This window comes from Pangasianodon hypophthalmus, chromosome 27, assembly GCF_027358585.1.
Source record: "Pangasianodon hypophthalmus isolate fPanHyp1 chromosome 27, fPanHyp1.pri, whole genome shotgun sequence".
NCBI lineage: Eukaryota > Metazoa > Chordata > Actinopteri > Siluriformes > Pangasiidae > Pangasianodon > Pangasianodon hypophthalmus.
In genome coordinates, this window is record NC_069736.1 from 14976013 (window position 1) to 14997438 (window position 21426).

Sequence of the window (21426 nt, forward strand, 5' to 3'; positions counted from 1 at the left end):
GTTGTTTTTAGTGTTTTTACTAATTTTACTGATGCTTGAATAAAAAATACAAATCATTTTGTGTCTATTTTATGACAGTAATTTATGCTGATTCTCTTGAAGGGTGCCAATATTTCTGGTTTTGACAGGAGTCAACTAATTTGTTTGTGTCGAAATGATCCATTTTATTTTATGGTTTTATCTATTTTTTGTAAAAGTGCATTAAAGTTTTCTAATGGATAATAAATCATTTAAAATCATCTTTATACTACGGATATTATTTTTAGGCTATTTTGACCTGACAAATCGTAAAACAGCTGGTCTTTGTCACATGTCACATTCCCTCCATCTCTTGTTTACACACACTTCACACACACACCCACCATCAGGATTCCCAACAATGGAACAATGTGTATGTTTCCATTAATATTGTTTATATGGCTAAAGATATGTACAATGTATTAAAATAAAATATATGAGTGTATTTTTATAAAATTATGAACTCGGATTTAAGCTGGGATGCGATCTCTTCCGCCAGGCGCTCCTGAGTTGATAGATGTGGAGAGGGAGGTGGTCATGTTGGAGAGGGTGGGCAAGTGGCTGAACCTGAGCTGCGAAGCAAGAGGTTTTCCCCGACCCGTTATTACTTGGAACGTAACCGGCAGCCCTGTAAGAGAAACACACACAAACACAAACACACCTCTTCAACATACTCATCTATAAATAGGTATATACTAGTCGATGATCTTTGGTGTGTGTGTGTGTTGTCAGAATTCACGTGAGGTTGTGAAGAGAGAGACAGAGGATGTTGTTCAAAGCATACTGACTCTGAAGGTGACCATGGACACGGTTGCTACATGCAGCGCAACAAACTTGATGGGTGTAGAGACCAAGAACTACACCATCACAAGCAGTATGAGTTTAATCTTCCTCTGAATACAGCATTACATTTATGGTGACTTTGTAAACAGACTCTTTTCACACTTCAGGGTTCACAACAGAAGTTGTCATAGTTGAGAAAAATGACAATAGTGATGTTGATCCGTGTGTATTTTACCGAACCTTAAATGTGCTAATGTGTAAATGTGTCTTTACAGACACACAAGTTGGCATGTTTTTTTATCTCAAATATTTATTTACCCTTTTTTCTGCCAGACTCTTAATATTTGCAGGCTAGAGGACACGTTGGAAAGTGAAAATTTTAAATTCTCGTTGTGATTTTATGATAAAATCTCTTCGAGTTAGAAAAGGATGATAAAATCATCTGATCTTAATGAAGTAAGGGTAGTGGATCAGCATCTTCATGCATAAGTTTTCCCTACTATGTTGACGTTTGGAAGTATGGAAAGGGGTCCATTGACTACACTATTAGAAATTATTACAAGTTATACTAAATTGTACTGTTTCTTGTTGCTGGGATGGTACCTGTAATCTTTTGAATCATTGCTATCCATTTTCCTGTGAGTGCATGTGTTGGATGTTTATAGCTTTTCTCTAAAAGCTAATTAAAGGTGGTCCTTAGCCTTGCAGCTTAAATAATTGAAAACGGCCCACTATATTTACCTTTAAAGGTAAAAGATACAAGATACATAGTAAGGATACCACCCAAGTGACAAGGAAATGTAGTATTTTTTTGACAGTATACTGGAAAAGTTCAACTTTCACTGTGAAACGTCGTAATTAAAACATTTAACATAATTAAACAAGTTGCACCAACAGATATTAGATATTCAGCAAACTCTACAGACTCCTAACGATATTCTCTTTGCATCTCTTCACAGTTCCTATCGTAACCCCGACAGCAAGGAACACTGCAGGTAATCACGTCTCACAGCTTCCTCAGCCTGGACTTTCATTTCTGTCTTCCCAAATCCATCCGAAAGATCAGCTGATGAGTATGAATAATACATGGATTTTTTTTTTCATAGTAGAGGAAGCACTGCAGAAGTTAGATTGGCTCTCCTCACCAGCCTCTGGGCGTATTTAAAATTCTATGTGAAGAAAAAAAATCATACAGGGAAAAAAAAAAAGCGAGCAAAAATCAAGGCAGACGTTGGTTAGACGTTGGCAAACACATTCCACAGTCGTGTGTTTTTCTCCAGATGAGTGTATAATTAGCTTTTTCCGAAGCGAATGCTGAACAAAAAAAATGTTTTGAAGCGCTACGCCAGGGTAGCAAAGCGTTTAATTATTGTGGTAAATGGTTGCGGTGGCGACATGCTGTTTCATTGAGAAGATTTAGCTTATAAAATTTATTCCCAGACAATTGTTTGTCGTCTAACAGCACGCTTATATTTAGTGTTTGCTACCAGTGCCTTAAAAAAGGCAACCTAAAGGCTTTTAACAGTCTCATAAGAGTGCATAGGCATTCATCTTTCAGTGCTGTTGTGCATTAGCAAGTCAATTATTCAGCGCAGTCTTTCTTCAGGAATGAATATGAAGTGTCTCTGAAGGACAGATTCATGATTTTTTGCAGAATTTGCATATGTTTACTCACTCTGAGACTAATCACGGGCTGAGAGGAAAATTTTCTGTGCTGACTTTTAGGCTGTTAATAAAATAGATCTAAATCTAAAATAATGCACAATCTAAATGGGTGCTATTTTCATGCAGGTAACTTTAAGGGACTGTTTCCTTTTCTGGACCATTTGCTTTTTTGTGGTCAGAAAGGAGTAGCACAACAGAAGTTTTATACCAACTTAAACACTTTTTACCATTCTGCTAATTTATGCTATTAAAATCACACCAAAACATATCTTTTCAGCATTTGTGTTGTGGTCATAAATTAATGATAAGTGATAGTACTGAGAAACAACTGTTATATTAATAATGTACTGTTTCTCATTGGTCAATTATATGTTTTTTTTTTGCCCCACCCTCTTCCTTGTCCTCTTCCTCTTCACTTTTCATATCACCTATGGTAGTTTATCAAAACATTTAGATGTAATTTATTATATTCAATTGTAAACTAAAAAAAAGGAAAACATTATTAATTAATTAATTAATTTTTAATGATTTATTATATAATTGTATATATTAACTTGTAAATGTATATATTGCATTTTATAATAGTTATATTATTATTACAGTATTATTATATAATAATTTGTTGTCACAAAGCTTGACACATAAATATTTTGGGGAGACTGACATTTCTACATTTTAATAAACTACAGTCAGGTCCATAAATATTGGGACAGTGACACAGTTTTGGTAATTTTGCCTCTGTACACCACCACAGTGGATTTGAAATGAAGCAGTCAAGATGTGACTGAAGCGTAGACTTTCAGCTTTAATTCAAGGGGTTTAACAAAAATATTGCATTAACCGTTTAGGAATTACAGCCATTTTTTACAGAGTTCCTCCATTTTCACAGGCTCAAAAGTAATGGGACAGTTGACTGATAAGCAGTTTCATGGCCAGCTGTGGCCTGTTTCCTCCTTATATCATGATAAATTAAGGAGATAAATGGTCTGGAGCTGATTCCAAGTGTTGAATTTGCATTTGGTAGCTGTTCATGGGAACTCTCAATATGCCGTCCAAAGAGGTGTTGATGCAAGTGAAGGAGGCCATCATTAGGCTGAAAAACCAAAACAGACCTATCAGAGAGATAGCAGAAACTTTAGGAGGGCCAAATCAACAATTTGGTACATTCTTAAAAAGAAGGAATGCACTGGCGAGCTCAGCAACACCAAAAGGCCTGGGAGACCACAGAAAACAACTAAAGTGGATGATTGCAGAATTCTTTTCTTATTGAAGAACAACCCCTTCACAACATCTAGCCAAGTCAGGAACACTCTGGAGGAGGTAGGCCTATCATTGTCAAAGTCTACAATCAAGAGCCACCTTCATGAATGTAAATACAGACGGTTTACCTCAAGATGCAAATCGCTGATAACACTCAAGAACACAAACGCCAGATTACACTCTGCTAAAAAGCCTGACCAGTTCTGATGCAAGATTATCTTGTACCAGAATGATGGGAAGAGAAAAGTATGGAGAAGGAAAGGAAGGGCTCATGATCCAAAGCATACCACATCATCCGTCAAACATGTGGAGGCATTGTTATGGCATGGGCATGTTTGGCTGCCAATGGAACTGGGTCACTGGAGTTTATTGATAATGTGACTGTTGATAGAAGTAGAAGGATGAATTCTGAAGTGTACAGAGCTATACTTTCTGCTCAGATTCAGTCAAATGCTGCAAAACTGATAGGACAGTGCTTCACAGTACAGATGGATAACAACACAAAACATACTGTGAAAGCAGCCCAAGAGCTTGGAAATTAAATGTTCTTAAATGGCCGAGTCAGTCACCTGACTTCAACCCAACTGAGCTGCTTTTCACTTACTGAAGACAAATCTGAAGGCAGAAAGACCCACAAACAAGCAGCAACTGAAGATGGCTGCAGTAAAGACCTGGCAAATCATCTCAAGGGAGGAAACTCAGCATTTGGTGATGTCCATGGGGTCCAGACTTCAGGTAGTCATTGACTGCAAAGGATTTACCTCCAAGTAATAAAAATAATCTTAATATTTATGATTATATTAGTTTGTCCCATTACTTTTGAGCCTGTGAAAATGGAGGAACTCTGTAAAAAATGGCTGTAATTCCTAAACGGTTAATGCAATATTTTTGTTAAACCCCTTGAATTAAAGCTGAAAGTCTACGCTTCAGTCACATCATGACTGCTTCATTTCAAATCCACTGTGGTGGTGTACAGAGGCAAAATTACCAAAACTGTGTCACTGTCCCAATATTTATGGACCTGACTGTAGTTACTGGGTGTTACTTCACGATAACAACCCTGATGTAAATGGTTTTATTTATGCAGTAGACGAGAGATATTGTAAAGTACTTTCTAGACTGATGTACTTCCAATAGACAAAAGCATTTAAGTCCTGGTCCAACTAAACATCAGAAGCAGAATTTTGGCATTTAACATCAGGATCAACATATACTCCTAAACCAATCACGTTTATGCAGTTTGTGTGTGGTAAAAGCATTTTGGTGACAATGTGAAATTTTGAAAGTACCCCAGAAACTCACATCTCATGACCAGTTTTTAATTTCTCCCACAAAGTAGCCCAAATGCTGCCCAGTTTCCCATAAAATCCACAGACCTGGTAACCCCAGTCAGGCACCATTTTAATGCACCAGCGCTCAGAGAGCTGGAGATAAAATGAAGCATTTCAAAAGCATTGGTTAGTTAAGAGCAATCCTCTTAATGAGACTATATTAAATGATATTTCAGATGGTTCCTTAAACTGCTTCTGGAACAGTCCTACCTTATTTAATGTGATATGTTGAAAATTGTGATATTGCATTGTACTTTTGTAATACAGTCAGTTGTTCATAATTTTCCATTTCTAAAAAAAAATCGGTGGCCTTGAGTTATTGTGACTTGTTGACATGGTCGTAGAATATTGGCAGTGTGTGCAGTCATGCTGTTGTTCTCTGTTCCTCCAGTCGATAACAGCGGCGTGATGATCGTGATCATAATCATCAGCCTTCTCCTCTTGGCCATCTTGGGCAGCGTGCTGTACTTCCTGTACAAGAAGGGCAAGCTGCCCTGTGGACATTCTGGCAAACAGGAGATGTAAGTTCCTGTTCACTCAGCCTTGCATTTACTTTAAGAACATTTCTGCCTGTATATTTCTATTCAGAATTTCCCTGTAGATGTTTTTGCATTTAATGAGATGCAGTCCTTTTTCTAGTGCTTGTAAGTGTATGTTAATGTGTGCAGCGTTAATGTGTACAGAACCAAAGAGATGACCAATAAGGATAACATTGTGGTGGAGATGAAAGCGGAGAAGACGGAGAAGACAGAGAAGTCAGTACTACTGAAGGGCGTCAATGGCAACAACAAACCACCAAGTGACCAGGTAACTATAGAAACTGTGGTCAGAACGAATTTGATTCCATTTGATTACCACACTTACTGGTCTTCCTCTTTGTGGACTGCTTCTAGCTGGATTTTTTTTTTTTTTTGGCAGACTGTTTCTCAAAATCTCAGCAATTCTGTTGTGTCTGATACACTTGTACCAGCACCACACACAACCACTAAAATTTTTAAAGGTCCAGTTACATAAGATTCCTTGTCTACGAAGGTTAACCATTAATGAGCAGTTCATGGCTATAAATAAGAGAGTTTGTTTCATAGTGGTGCTTCATGTTACCACTTGTGACTAGCACCACAGACTCTGAACAGATGAGATTCATCTATGTAGATATGATGAGCAACCTTTAGCTAAAAAATTTACATAAATGAATGTGATGCATGTGGATAAACCTACAGAAACAGAGTTCATGTTTAGAAAACTAGAGTTGCTAAACTACGGCCAGTTTTTTCCCATACATTTATCTGTTCAGCTACAGTAATTTTTCAAGTACACGGTTCGGTCTGCTGAAATACTTTTCTGGGTCTGCAACTGGACCTCGGTCTGCCAATAGGTTCACCATCCAAATAATATCCACTTAGTGGTGATCCTGTGGTGGGCTGAGAAATGGTGCAAAGCAAGAAATGAGCTACAGTCAGTAATTGTACATCTACAAAGTTACTTGTACAGTAGGTTTACTTGATACAGAGGCAATTCTAGGGTAACTATTAATATCTCACTCGCTTTTCTTTCTTTCTCATTGTGTTCCTCCTGGAGTAAAGTACACTGACCTGCGTAAATGATCCAAAACCAAGGACAGAAGATGCCAACTGAAGCCCATTCACTGTCCCCTTACCAACCCAACAATCAAGAGTTATATGGATACGAATAACGTCTGCTGGAACAGCTGTCTTTCCTAAATAAAGAGGACATTCTTTGTCCATTTACAAGCTCTGGTATTCCTGATTGGCCGTATTGAACTAAAGTGAGCTTGTCCAGTCATGCCAGTTTTTTATACTTCTTTTTTTTTTTTTGGCCCAAAACACTGTTTTATTCTGTAATTCTCAACCACCTGAGGAATTCAATGTCACATTGTTTCAATGTATGACCTTTATAACCTTTAAAAGTGTATATAGTATATAATATTTAGCAAGGTAAACTTGAACCATACAGCAAATTGAAATCAGCCACTCACAAATTTTCTTCCCTGAACTACAGAATCTGGTAATTATATACATCATTCAGCTAAAATAACAGAATAGTGGAAAATGCTGGGCTTTTCATATAACAACATAAGCTTTGTCTAACAGTATTTCTATAAACTACATCACAACAGCACCATAAAGTAAGTTTGACCAGTACAACATACATACATAATCACATTCCTCAATGATTTTCTTTCCAGTAGGATCACATAGTTCTCATCTCAAGCTTATGGCCAGCTAGTAACTGAAACACCTGCTTGCATACAGTCAAATTATGTTCAGTCCTTTTAGCCATTGATAGAAGCCGATCATCATACTGACCAATAAATTCAGAGTTTAGAGCCAATCACCACTTTTGAGGTTTGTTTTTGTCGATCAAAGAGACTACTGCTTTTGTAAATATTGTCAGCAGACTAAATTGTAGCTGCGTTTTGACTGCTGAGGGGATTCACAGCTCCCTCTTTTTCTCTGCCTCACGTTCATCAGCTGCAGTGTCTGACTGTTCAATTAACGTCCATGTTTGTTACACTGAGACTTCTTTTTTAAGGCCTGTTTTGTGTTTTTGTGTGCTTGTTCATGTTTGCTCAAAAGGAAGGGTGATTTTGCGAGTTTGTTTTGTTTCCTCAAACCAGTGTGGATGAGTCGTGGGATTTTAAACAGAGGACGCATAGGGTTATTAACATCAAGCCAGGGTTTGTCCTCTTATAGTGGCCTAAAGTCCGAAGGCTGAATTGAATAAGAAGCAGTTTGTATTTCATTTGTGTTTATTTTTTTTTAAACCCAAGACTTGTTCTGTTGTTTTATGTTACTGTTTATCTTACAAAAAGGTGTTAATCTGGTAGCTTCCCTTATTTGTTAGCTACATTAGCCTTGTATCACTACAACAAAAATATCTGAAGCAACCTTCAGACACAAAATATATCCCGGCTGATTAAATACATATTGGGTAAATGGAAAATTGTGCATTTAATTTTTGGTTAAAGTAATAATTTAACTGCTGTATATGTGGAAGTCTTTAAGTTTCTGTTACTTTTTATGGACACCAGTGCAGATGGCAAATGTTAATATAAAGTTAGTGCTTTGATCTTTTATAAAGATCGACATTATATGTCCACAATCATTGAAAAGCACCTCAGCCATTTTACTATCCATCCTTCATTGGATGATTTGTTCTTGTGATGGATCACATGCTTTATTTTGGCCTCATATCCTGTTATACCTGGAATACTCAAAATTATAGATTGGCTTGAATTTTATAACTTAACCTTGTTATAATTTCAACAAATGTTTTACCAGAGTAAAAACCAAACTATTAAAGCATGTTTTAAATTCACCAAATTCTTTCAACTAATCAAACATCCTCACAGACTACTAAATATTGTGAAGCGACATCTCACGTCTCATCCACGTGGCTCGACAAGACAAACTGGATATAAAGTGTATATAAACCTGTTCACCTGTGCGGTTTATTGTTTTTGTAGTAATGTTGTAGTTCTGCTTATGTGTGTAAATTAAGAACGTGATTTGATGCTTGTGTTTTTTATACACTGTAATTTTCATTTTTGCAAAAACAATGCCAAATAAAGATAATGTTACACTCTAAATCAGTATGGTTCATTTAATATTTTTAATGTAAGGCACAGATTCTCAATGCGAGTCTTGTGGGTTGAGGCCAAGTGGGTTGAGGCCAGTTTAAGATTGAGTCCAAATGGAAGTGAGACAGACAAGATGGAGACTGAAAACCATCGAATTGTTTTTCAAAACAATTACACCAATGACTATGCTGTTTTCTAAATGATCTGAAGTTCCTTACAAACTCTCAGTCGAGACTAAGACCATATTTAATAAGATCAGTGTCCGAGACAAGTCCAAGTGAGTACAGAAAACGTCTTAAAGACACAAGACCTCTGTCCTGATGGAAGTCTTGCAGCTATGCAGCACTGACACTGGAGCAAGATTATATTGTAAATATCCCTGTGTACGTTGTTAATATAGAAATGATAACTTAGCAGAAAGAGCATATAAAAAAAAAACCTGTGATTTGCTTTGCAGCTGGAAGTACTGTCACAACTGCTGAACGCCTAAAGATAGAGAATATAGGACATACATTAATTATATCAACATTACCAACAAAGGATTTTTGCTATTTGTATCTGTTTAGGCAGGCTATTTTACTTAAATATGGCAAACAGACTTCAGTGCCCATATGGTCTGCCCCTATGAGGTCTGTAAGACAGCTCAGGCTTAATTTAAGCTCCATTTTCATGGGTGGAGTGTGAAGTGTAATGTGTGTATTTTGTGAGTGATTCAGGTCATAACTGCAGTTTAATGATCCACTGTTTCCTCTTGGAAGAAGATGGCAAATTGGAAGAAAATCCAAATAAAACAAGCATTTCTTTGTATAAATGTTGAAATGTATCATTTTTATAAGGAGTTTTGAATCAGTCATAATTACAGTTCTCTTTATTTATGCATGTACTTCTTTTTTTGAAAAGCCTAAATGGGCAATATCAACATCACTACAATCTGTAGGGTTTGTTGCCTTTTTTAAGGATGTTTCATGTTTGTGTTTTACACATGTTTTTGTCTTAAGGGTATGATTGACAAAACATCTTAAAAAATTTATCATCATCATCATCATAATATCCTTAGAAAGGATCATACTCTTATTGTACCTCATAAGCAAGTTATATCACTCACTCAGGACACTGAGTCCAGGCTGTGACAGGATGATAAGAGGAGAAAGAGTGCCCCCTTCAGGTTGTACAACCCATTCAAGCCATGAGTCTACACAAACCCAGGAATCTACTCAACTTTCTCATTTTTTTTTATATTTTAAACCAATGCAATGAGTGTATGGAGACTTCACAGTACTGCACAATAATAAAAAAAGTTGAAGTCATGAATTCATTGTTATATTAATCATTTAGCTAATCTAGGAACATGCACTTTTATTGCACTTTCTAATTTGATCATTTTAGTTGAACAGGACAATTAATACCCTGAGTTTTTCTCATTTTGATCACTTTTGACATATCTTACTGACATCTGCAATTAAACAAAAGATGAGAAACATGATTAAGGAATAAATTAATGAATTAACCAAACAAACAAAAAACAAATAATTAAATAAATGAGTTAGTGAGTGAATTAATTAATTAATTGAATGAATGAATGAGTGAATGAATGAATGAATGAATTATATGTGCCTCTAGATCTACTCTGACAGGGGGCGCTGTTGCTCTTGTATGTGTGCTAGGGTGGTGTGCAATTTTAAACACATCCTGACCCCGTCAATAACTACTGCATGTATTGTTAAAAAAAACGAAAAAACAAAACAAAACAAAAACAGTAGTGCTCACTGCAAGTGGACAGAGCAGCTAGTGACTCCTATATAGGTATAGAGTATTAAATATATTTGCTATACCCTATGTAGTGCACTACATTAAGAACCATAATAAATAGGCTAAATACTAATTAATGCATAGATTTTAAATGTAGGCTACAATTTTCTTGTTTATTTAAAATTTTGACCAAAACAAACAAAACCAGCCTTTATTTATTTATCTCCAAGTAGCCCAGTCCTTGTAGATCATAACATAAGATCAGTTATACTGCAGCTCAGAAACCTTCCCCCATCTAAGGATCACACACATTACAAGGGTAAATGTGGCGTGGGGTATGAGTTTTTGGGGAAAACCTAAACAATTTGTTTTCTGGAATATCTTGAAGAATTGATGATCTACCATATTAAAAAAATTGTTTTTATCACATTTTAATTTAAACTTCACCAACCAACTCTGGGTTCAATCTTGAATTCTTCTCTTATGACAGGATGTTTCAATCTGATCTCATACCAAATGTGTAGAAATGCTAAACAATTTGTTTGAAATGAAGTTACAAGCACCAACTCTGTTCTTTACCTTAACACTATCCATTTCCTCTTTGCTTGTGGGAATTCTTACAAATGCTTTATACTTTTGCTTCACTTCAGACTCCATTTACTCCTCTTGCTCAGCGACATGGGGTGATCATACGTTCAAGGACATAAGACATCACACTGGTTTCCTCCTCTGACCCCTAAGGCCATTGGGCCGGTGGTTGAGTGGCTCCATCTTATTTGGCGCTTGAGTACTGTGACGCTAATCTCTTAAGAGGCTCAGGATACTTGTGAGCTCGGGGAGGGGATGGAGAAGCAAGTGAGGAAATGAGGTTGTAGTGTGGAGCTGTCATGGAAAATATTAAGATGTAATAATAGTACTCTAGTCTAACGAGACAGACCTCCAGCAGAGAGCCAATATAGGTTATTGAGGACAGGATGTGTCTGTTTGGAGGAGATTGGTGAAAGGCAATGCCTAAATGTCTGATGCAGCAGAAGGTGGGATTTTGTGAAGGCTGAGGTAAAACCTGTGGATTATGAGCTTTGAAGAGACGTCTTCAAACCTAATGTGAAGCTAATTGAAAAGAATAGAATTGCTCATGAAATAGACAAGCTAATGGTATCTCATAAAAGTAAGTTTATTGTGTTTTTCATCTCTTTAGCTCAGCCATGACGTTATTTCTAGTCGAGACAAGCTGCAGCCTTATTGGCTGGCTTTTTCTGTACATTCTGCTGTGTCACGTGAACAGAAAGCAAAATGCAGAGTGGAACTGCAGACTCATCACCCTGCTCCATGGGGTCCTCATAGTTTTGCTAACTGCTTACATCGGGTTTGTTGATGGTCCGTGGCCATTCACGCATGCAGGTGAGTTATCAATCCTAAAAGATTGGATGAAAAATTGAACTGGAATTCAGTGATCCTCATCTTTCCACTGCTGCCAAATTTACATAGTAAGTGCTTAGAAAAAAAAAGCTGATTGGTTAATAATTCTGGCTTTCTAAAGATGTTATACCTGAAACCATTTCTGAAACCCTTTAGCGTATGATTCTACATGGAATCTTTAAGGGTTCCCCAGAACAAACCAAGGTTTCAACTGGACAGCATCGTGGGGCAGTGGTTATCACTACCACCTCACGACTCCAGGGTCCTGGGTTCCAGAGCTTGGGTTACTATCCATGTGATGTTTCTCACATTCCCCCCCATATCCATATGGGTTTCGTCCAGGTTCTCTGGGTTTCACCCAGATTCACCAGGTGGTGTCCTCCCACTTCATAAAAACATTCTGGTAGGTGGATTGGTTATGCTAAATTGCCCTCTACATCTAAAATGAGTGTGTGTGTGTGTGTGTGTGGGGTCCCTTGCAATAGATTGGCATCCCATTCAAGGTGTACTCCTGCCATGCGACCAGTATTCTTAGCATAGGGTCAGGATCTACTATGACACTGAACTAGATGAAAGAATGAATTAGTTAAAAAGTTTCAACTGTAGGACTGAATTGTTGATTTCTTTGAATCCCAGAATCAAACCCGGTTTCTTTTCTATTTGTCATTCCATGACGCAATCAAAAACATTTTTTGTTTACTGTATCCCCTTCTACCACATGGGCTCTCAACTCCAACATTTTTTCTTCTCCCCAAAAACCTGGCCAAGCTCATGAAAAGAGCTAATTATGAAACTCTCCATAAGCTGAATCAGGCATGTTGGGAGGTGTTTGTGTTCCCAGGAATAGAGTTCAGAAACATTGACCTAGCATGTAGAAAGCTTGTGCCATTCACATTGGATTCAGAAACCAATAGGAATTGGAATAAGGTTTAATGGCAAACATCCAACAATGTTTACCACAGCAGCTTCAAACTGTCTCCACTCAAGCGATCAGCATCAAAATAAATTTCAGGATGTATGCTCAGGCTGTATTTTCCATTCCTCTCATCTCCAGGCTCAGAAAACACAGAACTCCAGATCCTAGCCCTGCTCCTCAGTCTGGGCTACTTCCTCTTTGACATGGCCTGGTGTGTGTACTTCCAAACAGAGGGTCCTGTTATGCTGGCCCATCACACCCTAAGCATCCTGGGCATTGTGTGTGCTCTGGGAATGGGTGAATCAGGCATCGAGGCGTGTGCGGTGCTCTTCGGCAGTGAAATCACCAATCCACTCCTGCAGGCCCGCTGGTTCCTCAAGCAGATGGGCCGCTACGACAGCCTGAGCGGTGACCTTGTCGACCTCCTTTTCATCACACTCTTCGCCAGTGTGCGGATCGGTGTCGGCGGCCGCATGCTGTACTGTGAGCTGGTATCACCAAAACCCAAACTGGTCATGAAGGTGGGTGGGGTGGCCATCTACGCCCTCTCCTGCGTCTTCATGGTGGACATTGCCTGCTTTGCTTGTCGGAAGACCCGCACCAAGTATAGACGATGGCAGGAACAGCAGAAGCTTAATAATGCTAATGGACATATTGGGTGAAATGAGCTAAAGCAGGTGGACAATGGAGGGAACATTTTTACTTTGTTTATGACATGAAATAAAGGCTGTTTATAACAATGTGCGACAACTTTCACTGTAGCATCACAGGACCTGACTACTCCATCCAGAATGCTTACTTACATGTATAACTATATTAATTAAGAACAGAAGTACATAAACTTGATAGCTCTAGAAGTAAATTCTTTTGAGAACACATGCATTTTTCAACAAATGATGATTTAGCCTAATGTTGTGGTGAAGCTATATTTGTGTTTTACATATTGTGAAATAAACCATGTTTTCAAATAAAATTAAGTGTTGGGGAAAAGAAGAAAAAAAGAAAAAAAAAAGAGAAAAACCTTAAAAGCTTAACCATGAGCGGTTAGCCAAACATATGCGTCACTTCCGTCATGGTTCTCTCTCTCTCTCTCTCTCTCTCTCTCTCTCTCTGCCTGTATAATAATTAATAAATATGATAAGAAGATATATGAGGAATACATTTAACTTAAATATCAACAGCATTTATTTAAAACAACAACATGTATTTAAAAAGATCGAGCAACCATGAGCAGACTAAAAGTAATTTTATTTACTAGGTGACGATTCCATCAAACATTTTTGCGACCCGATTTGACTTAAAATCTCGAATGGAAACATTATACACACTACACACACGTTTATACAACCTGGTAATCTAACATTTAATTTGTGAACGCCTTTATTTGTCATATGTCATTACACAAGGCAACCAGCAGGTGTCAGTAATGTCCTCAGTAATGTCCTCAAAATAAACTTCACTAATAAAAGAAAACTATAATGCAATAAATAATACGATATTAAATTAAAAGGACTGCGAAATTAAAGCACAAAGGTGCAATCTTTGTCTAGTAATAATGTATTTCAGAAAAAAATGTTATAAAAAGTGTTATAGCTCATATATACTTAGGAAAGATTCTTTGGTTGGGCTTCATGGGGAGCTGTTAGAAGTCCTGTTTAGAACCCTATAATGTTGTTTTTATTGGAAAAACAAGAAAAAACAGTGTTATAGCTTGAATATTGGAAAATAGATCAAATAAAATAGAACTCTTAGTAGTACTCTTTTGGAGCAACCCTTAAAAGTTCTCTGTTAAAGGTCTCTGAGAGTTTAGATAGTATATAAGCTTAGTATTATATTGGGAAAAAAAAGATCAAATGTAAAATCCTCAACTGTGCTTCAGATGGCCCTCTGTAGAAACCCTTAAAAGTTTTGTGTAGAACCCTGTCTCCCAATCACTTATAGCGTATATATTAAAAAAAAAGAAAAATCATATCTATAATCCTTATAGTGCTTTGATTGGCCCTGTTGAGGAACCATAGTGTGGGTGTGTTTATATTGATGTTGGTGTGTTTATATTTCAGTCATTTCTATTTGGTCATGCAAATGCAGCTGTAAAAAACTGTAAAAACAAACAAACAAACAAATAGGGATAGGCTCCAGGCTCTTATGTAGGATAAGCGATACAAAGAATGGATGGATGGATGGAAATAAATAAAGTCAAGGAGAATAAATAAAAATGATAAAATAATAAATTAAATGATTAAATTAAGCACCACTAATTAAATTAAACAGCTGAAAAAGGAAGCTAGTGCAAATGAGAGTAAAGTTCTTGAATCTTGAATGAGCAGGGACTAACAGCAACATCCGCGGAAGGATCCTACTTCCCAAAAACGAGGGAGTGGTTCGTTTCCAGAGCGCAGGAATCCGTCGATCTAATTTTGCCGAAAGTCTGGGAATATATGGATTTTTACAGATTTCTTTGCTGGTTTTAATTAGACTTTTTTAAACGGAAATTTAACTTGTCTGGCATCATATGCGGGAGCTCATTCTTTGCGTTTCAAGGCGCTAGAATTCCCAAAGAGTGCATTTTCGGCGAAGGAAAAGGAACAGGAAAAAAAAAACTACTGAATTTCGGAAAAACATGGAGACAAGGAGGGGAAGGAGCGGACTAAAATGACTAAACCCAAGTTTACAGCTTCGGAATACCGCAGAAAAACACGGAATTGTTTTGTGGAGGATGTTTTGGTATTAAAGTAAAATTTTAACGGTGTCTTTTTTTTCCATCCCCCAACAAAGTAATTTTTTGGAGGTGAATTTCTGAATTACTCCAACAAGTCGCCCTGTTTGACATCAGAAGCATTCAGAAGTTGAGTTAAAGCGGAAATTCGGAAATGTCGGAATGTGAAGCCGCTTTAGACGGAATTACAATGAAACCTTCGGCACGGCGGATGTTTTGAACCCGCAAATTATCATTCAGCTACAAGGGATACGAACCAGACAACATTCTTCCTGAAGGAGAAAAAGTGCCATGCTGTTCAGCTAAACCAAGCAGAGGCCTGAAACACAGCGAGGAAACAACTTTATAACGTGTTTTTCCCCCAAAATGAGAGTTTTTCCGTGTTAATGCTAATGACACGCTACTTTACACCATACTTTGTTTTCTTTTCCCACAGAAGTGAACGTTCACGTTGCCTGGAGGGCGACATTACGGGAAAAAAAAACACGCTATTGAGGGCTACAGAGTAACATTTCAGACGGTTTTGTTCAGTGGGATACTTTTTAAAACACGGTTTAATGCGTGAAAACAAACAAATTCAAGTTTTCCACATTAACGCTTGGAGTCGACACGAAGTCAGGGAGTCGTGTAATGCTGAGGCATTCGCTTGAGGGGGGAAAAGAGTATGCTCCATTTGCTAAACATTCATAATTCTGTACTATTTCCAACTAATTTAGTGCAGCTAAAGCTTCTCCAGGACTTCTGGATGTTTTTCGGGTCTTATTTCTCATAATTTTGCGATTTAAGTGCAAATGACACACTCCCCTAGCCTACCACTGAGCCGCGGTGAAGTCGCCTCATGTAAACTTACATAGGCTAGCTTAGCATACTTTTTCCGTTCGCCGTTCGTGACAGACTTTTGTTTTTTGGATAATAAATAACCTTCAAAGTTCATCTTTTGGAGCACACACGAGTGTTTTACCTTGGTAAAATGCTAGTTGGATAAAAGCTGAAGGAAAAAAGCAAGAAACGGAAGCCCAATGAGCGGCTCACAGTCCACGATAGCTGACAGGTAAATGACATACATAATGTATTTGTTTATTTATATTCTCACTCACTAATGGGGATTGTTTTGTGTGCAGTATTGCAAACACTGCACGTGCAGTGCTGGTGGAAAAGCACTCACATTTAAACCAGTGCAACTTTGTTGTCAGTAGCTGTACATATGTGTACAGTGTAACCAAATGCATTTATTGATTGATTGATTGATTGGGCTATACATCAACGTATAACACACACATACATTGCATTAGGATCACTTGTGCTTGTGGATTATTATTATTTTTTTAAATTATTTTATACCTCCATATATGATCAGTATTTAAAACTCAGGATATGGTCTAGTAGTGAATTTGGTGTTCACACTTCACACCTTAAATCTAGTGTGGATATATGGTTTGAAGAGTTTTTTCCACAGTCTGGATGGATTCAGATTTCTGGATGTTTGAACGGTCAAATTGGATTTCGTGGGTTTTTTTTTTTTTTTTTGGACATTTATGTTTTGTATTAGAGCCTACATTCATGCTAGCAAGCAACAAAACGACAGATGATCATTTGTTTTTAATATATGCACACAACACAGAAACAAGATTTCAGTGACAGCAGCAAGTGACATTTGAATCCAGATATTCTCAATTCTATATGATTTAAGTATGAAACAGGAAAATCCAAACGATTGGCTAAGTCCTGTGGTGCGTATGGTCCATTTTTTGGTTTACATTTTTTCAGTTCCCCTTAACCTGCAGTAAGTTCTTAAACTTTAAATTTTAAACATATAATCATGGTTTCATCATATCATATGTCATATACGATCTGTCAATAAGTGTCTATAGAGATGTTATGCGAAAAAAATAAAGCTCAGAAGAAAGTAGGAGATATCGTTGGTGCCTCTGGATAGTGTATGTAGCTAGTGCAGTTAGCTTGGTTTGCTAATCTGCTATTGAAGCTTGTATGAAGTCTGGTAAATCATACCAAATATTTCATTTGGTTTAACTGGTTAGCTTTAGAAGCTGTATATAGCTATAGCTACTGGAATTTCTTGTCAGGAAAACAAACAAACAAAAAAAAAAACACTACAGTGCACGCCCACAGTTGTGGTTGCTACACACTCACAAGCAGCACAACCTGTCACTTGTGAGCATAGTGTTAGAAATTAGTGATAAGAACAACATATTACTGTACTAAATATTACATTACATTAACTGGTGATAATTAGTATTTCTGTTGTTACTGGGGGTTTTTTTGTGCATGTTTTTTTTTAAATGTACACTGATGAAAAACTCCATTAAGGCACATTTGTCCGGTTTTGTGTCTGTATTCAGAACCATTACTGGATGTTGAAGTAAAACATGGTGTTGGTAGCATGCTAATTAACTTTTACCTGAATAAAACACTTTGGGGCATGATGTCAGTGGCAGGTAACCACTTTGGGGTGGTACTGGTAACTCCTTTGTGTCAGGCTGCGTAGCAGCTGGCTTGATACAGTCTTAAACTCTTGTTAGGTGAGGACTAAAAACAGTATGATTGTGTGATTAAACCTAAGGGTGGTGTGCTTTAAAGGTGTGTGTAAGGTTAAGGACTGGTATAGTGTTGTGATGCACACATCTGATACTGATCTGCCCTGGACCAATATTAGCCTGAGACGCTGGATTACTATCAGGTTGAACTTTCTATTTTGATCTTTATGTATTTTCTAAACATTTTGAAAATATTCCCCTTTTTATGCCAAGTTGCTTAGTAGAATCATTATTTTCTGTCTTTATGGGACCTTGTAAGGTCTTGAGGGTCGTGATTTGTTTTCATATGTTGATGTATTTCCTTTTGAATAGAAATTCAGGCTTGACTTATTTCCATGAAACACAAATACCATTAATTCTACCTAGCTACCTTAAAAGTAGCTAAACATGGAGACTTGTTTGAGACAGATATGGATCATATTAGGCGTTATAAATCCAGCAGAACTTATGTTTGAGAGTAGGACACAAGATCATACAATTTTATTACATAGAGTGCTTCATCTCAGTGTTTACCAGGAAATGATACACGACAAAGCAAAATGTTTTTTTTTTATATACATATTGTAATATAGGTGTCCATAATACCACTAGACACATGAGAGAAGATAATAAAACTGGGCGTCCACACAGCACCACCTTTAAACCGTCTGTTGCACTTTTTAAAATGAGAGCGGCGCATCCCTGATTTAACGTATCATTATTACAGTGTAGCTTCAGGTCAAAGGAGCGGGTGTGAAACAGCTGAGCAGTTTCCTCCGCAGAGCTGCATTGCACTCCAATGAGTCACCTGTTGAGATGAAGGAGAAGAACAGGTGTCACGTAGCGTCTTCAGTCAACCGCATTGTGTGTCTGCGATTTGATGAGCCACTATTACATCTCTTTTGCTCTGGTAATGAGGAGTACATTACAGGTTACAAAGAAACAACAGTGAGAGATTACTGTGCCTTCAGGTTTGGTATGAAGTGTTCTTATACCCATGAGTTTATCACCACAGAACGCAAAGAACATGCTCTGCTCCACTGCTCAGATCTATTGACGAAAGTGTTTACCTAATGTATAAATGTAAATGGTGTAAACATGCAGTAAAACTATGACATAATTTCTACAATGTTGCAATTTAGGGTGGTGAAGGTTATGCCAAATATTTATATTCATCTCCTCACACAGTCCTAGTCATGCCAGGACACTTTCTAGATGCAACACTGCATGATGTGATAATTAAATCACAGTTCGGAGAGTGCTTATAGATATGCCATGGCATTCTACACACTCAGGTGGTCGGTGTTTTATCTCCCTAACCTCCGGACATGGATGAGTCAGGGCTTTTCTTCCAGTGATTAAGACTTACTTGTCCTCACACACGGAAGCATGCTGCGTAAACCAGACAGTAGCGTTGTCTTATCTCTGTGTAAACTTGCATAATCTGCATATAGACAAGAGTTGTGTCATAAACACTTGCAGGTGTGTTTGATCTCTGTGAGTTTGTGCACACGTTCATGCTTGTCGAAGTTAAATGCATGTGTATAGATGGAGACAGACCAAGGTGACTTCTTCTATATTGTCGCTGCTAATATTTGTTGTACAGTGTTTGATGATGGTGATCATTGTTATAATTCTGTTCCCTTCATGCCATGAAGGTTCCATGCATATTTTAGATGGATCCTGTGCCTCAGGACTTAACACCACGTACAGCAGTGTGTCTCTCAGCCAGCCGTGCTAAATGGAGTGCATCAGTTCATGCTGCTGAAAGCATGTCCTTCTCCACAGACTCAGAGTGCCTGAGATTCAGCTTGTGATGTGATCCTCCATGACAGCTTGCCTTACAGCAAGAGCTCTTTCTATTACCATGTTTCCCTTTCAGGAAAAACTCTCTTTGTGGGCTTTTCTGGTTACAAGCTTCAGGGTCTAAATATGGTGAATAGAAAGCCTTTTGGATTAGCCTTAACTAGATGGCAGATTTTACGTTGATCAAGGGTGAGAAATGTAAGATAGAGTGATCAGAAAATGCTACTGTTAGTAAACAAATAAAAATGAAAGTGAAACCAATCAGTGGTTCTCTACAAGGAGGGTAACCAGCTTTGCTAGTGGAAATGTCTGCCCGCATCACTGAATAGATGCTGTTATTTGCCCTTGTCTCTGCTGTTTGCACTATATATCTGCACTATTTATTTGTGAACACCACTATGCCAGAGGTTTCACACTGTACCTCGGTAGTGAATCTATTGCTGCTAATTTGGTCCATTTGATATCTTAATGGTGCGGGTTCTTCCGTTAAACCATCGGTGGCAAAGCACTTTGTATATTTTGGTGCTCAGAGGAATGTTGACATCCTGCTAGAAGAATTTCTTTTTATACTTTAAAGCAGAAAAAGATGTTCTAGGTGCAGTGACTTTCTAAAAGCCCACTGAGCCTGCACATTTCTTTTTGCTTTTTTTTCTTAATAACCATGGATGTGATAGTAGTGAGTAGTGGATGTGATTTATGTGTTTTTCTTTCTGGAGCTCTTCTGTTGCTGATTGGATTTTTAAGCGTCCCAAAGAGCTCTCAGGCCTGTAAAAACTAGTGCTGTGGAGTAATCTCCAGCGGGCAGGCCGCTCATGTCAGCCAAACATGAACCAAATGGCTCTTATTTATCTCTCGTTTTTCCAGCACATGTTCACTCATCAACAGACTTTTAACAGACTACTGTTTGATAGAGCAGAGGATGGTGGAGCGAATCCAATCTGCCTGCCAAGCTGCTTAGATCTGGAAGAGGGATTTTTTTGCAACTCATATGGAGAATAAATCCTGACAGCTTGGGAAATTATGATATTTACAATTCTGTTGTGTAATACTGAGATTGTGGGGCTGCGGCTATTTGTCTTGTTTTTGACTGTCTAACATGTATTAAATCACATTTTCAAATGTCAGAACTTTGGAATACAAAAAAAATCTATCTTTGAATAAGTATTTACCAGTGGTAGAATCAAGAAATATATCCTTAGCTATAATTATAACTAAACGTAAGATCGACAGCAGTGTCTCCCTGGCAACGCAAACAACTCCTCTGCAGTGCTAGTGCTAGAAAAGCGTGCAGGAATGACAGTGGATCTTCCACAGCACTTTTGTTTTTACACAAGTCATGAGTCATGAACGTTGTGTGGTGTGTTGGTGTATTTTGTGCATACTTCTAGGAGCATGGTCCTCACAGAAAATGGAAAAATATGGTAAGATTGTGGTTTATGTGTGCTGCACTGCTACTTCACCCTTCCAACTGGTTTGAAAAGCTACACTGATCAACCGAGCATGGCATTGTAAAATGTAAAAGCAGCATTTGGTTTCATAATTATAGATTAAAGTGCACTTTCCTCCATTGTCCTCTTATTTAAGTGACTACTGTCATGCAGCAGTGAGCATCATTTAACCATTTAGGG

The 21426-nt window shown here is 37.7% G+C and overlaps 3 protein-coding genes across 11 annotated transcripts in view; all 3 read left to right on the forward strand.

Annotated features, from left to right (window-relative positions):
- mcama (melanoma cell adhesion molecule a) overlaps positions 1-8667 on the forward strand; it is a 46717-nt gene extending 38050 nt beyond the window's left edge. For 2 of the 5 annotated variants that reach the window (XM_026921630.3, XM_026921633.3), the window contains exons 11-16: positions 518-648; positions 751-892; positions 1761-1796; positions 5449-5578; positions 5726-5864; positions 6641-8667. In XM_026921630.3, the coding sequence (XP_026777431.1) occupies positions 518-648; positions 751-892; positions 1761-1796; positions 5449-5578; positions 5726-5864; positions 6641-6661 (599 nt within the window). In that variant the 3' untranslated portion in view covers positions 6662-8667. Of the gene's footprint in view, positions 1-517; positions 649-750; positions 893-1760; positions 1797-5448; positions 5579-5725; positions 5865-6635 lie in introns of all 5 variants that reach the window. The other 3 variants (XM_026921632.3, XM_026921631.3, XM_053230445.1) reach the window with 3 other exon arrangements.
- A 2411-nt stretch (positions 8668-11078) lies between these two features.
- Positions 11079-13777, forward strand: tlcd5b (TLC domain containing 5b). Of its 2 annotated transcripts, XM_026921636.3 has the most exons (3): positions 11079-11463; positions 11606-11808; positions 12881-13777. In XM_026921636.3, exons 2-3 carry the CDS (start codon positions 11613-11615, stop codon positions 13402-13404), a joined length of 720 nt encoding a protein of 239 aa, XP_026777437.1. In that variant the 5' UTR covers positions 11079-11463; positions 11606-11612; the 3' UTR covers positions 13405-13777. The 2 variants fall into 2 exon arrangements, with proteins under 2 accessions (XP_026777437.1, XP_053086421.1); XM_053230446.1 differs by having other exon boundaries at positions 11079-11808.
- Positions 13778-15102: 1325 nt separating this feature from the next.
- Positions 15103-21426, forward strand: part of arhgef12b (Rho guanine nucleotide exchange factor (GEF) 12b) — a 53643-nt gene continuing 47319 nt past the window's right edge. For 2 of the 4 annotated variants that reach the window (XM_053230273.1, XM_053230275.1), the window contains exon 1: positions 15103-16509. In XM_053230273.1, the coding sequence (XP_053086248.1) occupies positions 16478-16509 (32 nt within the window). In that variant the 5' untranslated portion in view covers positions 15103-16477. The remainder of the gene's footprint in view (positions 16510-21426) is intronic. The other 2 variants (XM_053230272.1, XM_053230274.1) reach the window with 1 other exon arrangement.

Excerpts from the sequence above, each read along its gene's own strand:
- tlcd5b (XM_053230446.1), top strand. The coding sequence starts at position 11,613 with ATGACGTTATTTCTAGTCGAGACAAGCTGCAGCCTTATTGGCTGGCTT. Across the intron at positions 11,809-12,880 it reads GTGGCCATTCACGCATGCAG|GCTCAGAAAACACAGAACTC; the intron begins GTGAGTTATCAA and ends TCTCATCTCCAG.